Genomic DNA, 4,977 nt, shown 5'->3' on the forward strand with positions numbered 1-4,977 from the left:
AAGTTCTAATTTCCCTTTTTTTTTTTTATTCTTTTGTTTTCTTGCAGTCAAGGGAAATATATATATATATATACTTCATTTAAAATAAGTAGTAATTGATCATCTTAAGTTTCCCAAGTTCCAATCACGAAGCCAACTTCTTTGAGAAGGAAAACAACGCACATGGGAATCAACATCTATGGTGATCCAAGTCCCATGAAAAGGAGAGTTCACTGTACTTTTGAATAAGCAGCAGACAGAGATGCTGACACAGCTTTGCACTCATCCAACTCACCGACTCATATATATCCATTCAAAACAACAATTTTCCTACTAAAAGTATCTTTTAGACATAATCCGATCCTCTTGATCAACCGCGTACCTCAAGCCGCCATGAACAGTAAACTAAAGCAAAAATTTAACATCCTCATGAGGGGGCAATGGTTCCTTTCTAGGGAATCTAGGGTTATTTTAGACGTTCATCTACGTGCCATAGATCCTATATAAGGCCTTCTAACTCACCCCACTTCTAGTTCATAAACAAGTAGAATCCTAACCGCTGTGATAAATATATATCAAGAACAAAGCAATTACTTTGATGTAAACTTGCGCTCTGGTCAATGGCGGACATGCAAATTGTTCTGGCTTGCAAAAATGTGGAAGCACAGTACGTGGAGATGATGGTGCCTCTCTACTCTTATGGGTGTGGAAAGAAAATAAAAAACACCTTATCCCATCTCAAAGGTAAGATTAATTACAGGATTTCCCATATTTCTATCTACATGATATGCATTTTCTTAAAAAAAAAATTAAAAAATTTACTATTCTGTTTCTTTGAACATCTTGCATACTACTATACCTAGCTAATTAAGACAAATGCAAACCGAAGGCATGAGTTAGTTGTACTATATAAGGGTGTACAAATGGGGCGGTTATTAACTACTAATAACCGTGCGGTAACCGCTAATAATCACCAAAAATTGCTAACTAAAAAATTGAAAATAACCGCAACCGGATACCTTGATTGCGGTTACCGGTTATCAAATTTTAAGAAATTGATTAATAACTAGGTAACCGATAGCCATTTTTTTTCTTCATATATATATACAAATAATTATATTTATTGTAGATGAGCCACAAACTCAATCTTTAAATTCAAGGAATGAATCATTCATATATTTTAAGTTTTTTAATAATGAAGGTTTGGTATTTTTTTGAATTGTCATCATATTTTAATTTCAATACAATTGTCATTATATTTTATAATATTTGTTTGTTTGATTTTCTTTGCAGTCATTTTATTTAATCTATGGACTTGATTGTGAACTCATTGAGATGAATGAATGGTGAATGGTAAATGAAATTATGCACGTCCACTAGTATTTACTATTTAGAATTGAATATTGAATGATTGGATATTGAATTAAAAAAAAATGAAGAAAATCAACAATGTATAAAAACCGGTTACCCAGTTAATAACTGAATAATCGACGATTGATAATAACCGCAACCGAACCAGTTGCGGTTATTTAAATGAGAATAATTGGGTACCCCAGTTTACAATTGCGATCATGAAGAAATAACCACAAACGCAACCGAGTTATACACCCCTAATACTATATATTAAGAGTGAGCGCGTTTGACCTTACCATTTAATTTGAAAAAAAAAAATGACTGTTTTAGAAAGTGCACGATTTTATTGTGCCAGCCTAGCTAGTGTTGGGCATGGGCCTGATTTATGAATGGGCTAAAGCCCAAGGCCTAGAAAGAAACCAAAATTGTTTACCAATTAAGAACACACACACACACACACACATATATATATATATATATATACAAGAAAAATTCTGAAGTTTAATTTACACGTACGCCTGATACGCATGCAATATGGACATAATATATATATATATATATATATATATATATATATATATACAAGAAAAATTCTGAAGTTTAATTTACACGTACGCCTGATACGCATGCAATATGGACATGAGTTATGTTATGATATCTCCAGCTGGTCCATGAATGATATATATGAATGGTGGGATTAATTGGACCACTTCCTAAATTAAAGATGATGAATACATCCAGTCATCCACAAACACGCATATAAATGCACACTGACACAAAGGAAATGTGCAAAGAAAAAGGGAGATCGATCATAGCACGGGTAGGTAACATATATATATATATATATATATATATATATATATATATATATATATATATGCTCGATGCAAATTTCGAAGTCAATGATATCCTTTTTTCTTACATGTGTATATATGTCATTGGTATGACCAATTCAATGAATTCATGCATGTATCAGGTGATCCATTGAATGCACTAGCCCACCCGTTGCCCTGAAATTAGGCCTCAATCATAAGTCCACTGACCTATGCATATATGGGCCTTCACTTTTATTGACACCATCATTGCACCATTAAAGTAGTGAAAAAAATGTGCGTAAAGAACCCCATCCTCTAATTCTTTTTTTCCGAGGAAAAATGCTATTGAGGAGATAAACGATGTGTCTTCCCAAACAGCAAGAATAATGAAAATAAGGAAATTAGTGTTTTGAAAAATTTGAACTTAATCAGATATATAGATATTCTAATTACATCTAATTAGTTGGATAATGCTAATGGGTGCAGGGATATATTCAGTACAAGTGGATTATAATGAACAAAAGGTGACTGTGTGGGGAATTTGTAACAAGCACAATGTGCTAGCAACAATAAGGAGCAAGAGAAAAGAAGCACGTTTTTGGAACCCGGAAGATAACATGGCATCGGAAGAATCACCATCACCACCGCCTTCGGATCCTCCGAGAGAGTCGAAGTCTTATTTTGCTTTGACTAGGGTTCGGTCTCTAACCTTGAAAGCATGGAAGAAGGTTTTCACTAGATCATATTCCTTCTGAAGGAGGGAATTAAACTCAATTTAGATGGTGAATGAGTGTAAATTTGGCAAAATACACTGCTTATTATCTCATTTTGTAAATTACTAAATAATATGCTTTTTCAAGCATTTTAGTTCTCTTTATAATTTTTTTTTTTTTTTTTTAGATGGCTCTTTTTTATAATTAGTCCTTGTTCTAAACAGGATATGGTGATGCCCCCTTTTAATTTTACCTAATCCTTTCTGAGCAACTCATTTCCCATTTGAACTTAACCACAAAGGGGAAGTGAAAGTCAGCATAGGCATGCGACGCACGCTCCCATAAAACACGCAACAAATGGTAGACTCATTAGTCAAGCATGTTAGGTTGATACAAAATCAAATGATTTGTGACCTTAATTGTTCGTACAGTTGATCGTACACCAATAGTTCATCTTCAGGCAAGATGATATGCAAAGACAAGAAACAGACACGGATAACTTGTCAGTGGTGCAAGCAGAGAACAATACTCTAATATTTAATTCAGTAAGTGTTTGAAAGTCTAATCGGCAAGAAAGTGAAAAGAAAAAAAGTATGCATGCCTCAAAATAGGGTTCATTCAAGGGATACTCCAATAAATCATTCTCTTCCTGAGCCAATTCTAAATAGGCTAAGAAAGATCGTTCATGACAAGGTACTTTTTCTTCTTTATATAATATATAGTCCCCTTACCATAAATCCATCTGGCATGTGACCGGCTGTTAGGGGATCGTTGGTCAATGATCCCCTTAAATTAAAGGGGTTGATCCGCTGGGCACTTGGTCCAGTTACTAATTAATGATAGTGCAAAGGGGTAATCACACCCTTGCCGCACCCTATAATTTCTATGGGCGGTGATCGATAACTTTCATCGAGGTTTGGCTCACCACGATAATATTGTACTAATTGTAATAGAAATCAACCCTTTCTCAAAATTTTCTTATAATTGATTTTTGGAAAGAAAAAAAAATGGAATTGAGTTTAATTTGTTCGTGTTGCACATTGCCTTGAGGTTGTTTAGGTTGATTTATTGAGCATGCATGTATGAACTTCCACAGAAGAAATTGACATATATATATATATATATATATATAGACAAAACGGCCGCATGAGTTTTCTTTGTTAATTAAATTATTAAATTCATCAATTTCAATCAGTTTTAACTTATGAAACAAATGAAGATTTAACACATATGATATTAGAACAAAAATTTTGAGTTCGAACTGTCTCAATAATTCACAACTAAATTAATTAAGTGGTCGGCTATTTAAAAATCGAGCTCTATTGTTTTGAAGAAATTGATTTACATATAAAATTATGTAAGAAACTTTCATCATCAAAATGTCGTCTAAAAATTCAACAACATGAGAGGACATATTCTTCTTTTTGACTTTATTTTTTCTAAGGATAAGTAGAACACCGTACATAAACTTTGACAAGAGTATGTTAACAAGACGCGTAAGGCAAGTTACTTGCCCTCATCAAGATTCTCCAGCTATACGCCAAGTTTGTGATAAAGTGCACCAGATAGAACACCCTTTAAAAGAATTAGCATCAGTTTGGCATTTTTAAATCAACAATCAACTTCAAATCAACAATTTTTAAAGTCACAATTAAACGTTTAGTAAAATTGCATTTTTAAAAATGTTGATGCAATTTTTGGTACTTCTTTTTTGCATTGCTGATTTTATCTTTGCGAAACAAGAAAATTGTCAGGGTTCCTGGTCGGAGCCAAAGACGTATACTCCGACGTGGGATTTAATCCCCAACAAAAACCACATATATGATTTTTTATTATTATTATTTTTTTTCACGTTTCAAATCACAATATTTTTATTCAAATGCACTCTCAAACGGGACAATTTCAGGGCCGCCCATGGGTGAAGCTTGAAAGAGGGGAAGGTGCAGAGTATTGAGATTGTAACACATGCATGCTTGAAGTTACTCTATACTCTGGAAAACATCGCAAGGCCGGCAGTCGGCAGATCACATGTCGTTCTCCTATATATATGTTGATGTCCCTACAGAGTTAGCTTACACGGCTTGATAACGCCAAAGCATCCCATTATTGAGAACAAA

At 33.8% G+C, this 4,977-nt stretch overlaps 1 protein-coding gene across 1 annotated transcript; it reads left to right on the forward strand.

Annotated features, from left to right (window-relative positions):
• Window positions 1-402: 402 nt before the first annotated feature.
• Window positions 403-3,027, forward strand: LOC133861220 (heavy metal-associated isoprenylated plant protein 28). The gene is made up of 2 exons (XM_062296957.1): window positions 403-723; window positions 2,634-3,027. The coding sequence occupies exons 1-2, from the start codon at window positions 600-602 to the stop codon at window positions 2,900-2,902; spliced, it is 393 nt and encodes a 130-aa protein (XP_062152941.1). The 5' UTR covers window positions 403-599; the 3' UTR covers window positions 2,903-3,027.
• Window positions 3,028-4,977: the final 1,950 nt, after the last annotated feature.

Source organism: Alnus glutinosa, chromosome 1, assembly GCF_958979055.1.
Source record: "Alnus glutinosa chromosome 1, dhAlnGlut1.1, whole genome shotgun sequence".
Lineage (NCBI taxonomy): Eukaryota > Viridiplantae > Streptophyta > Magnoliopsida > Fagales > Betulaceae > Alnus > Alnus glutinosa.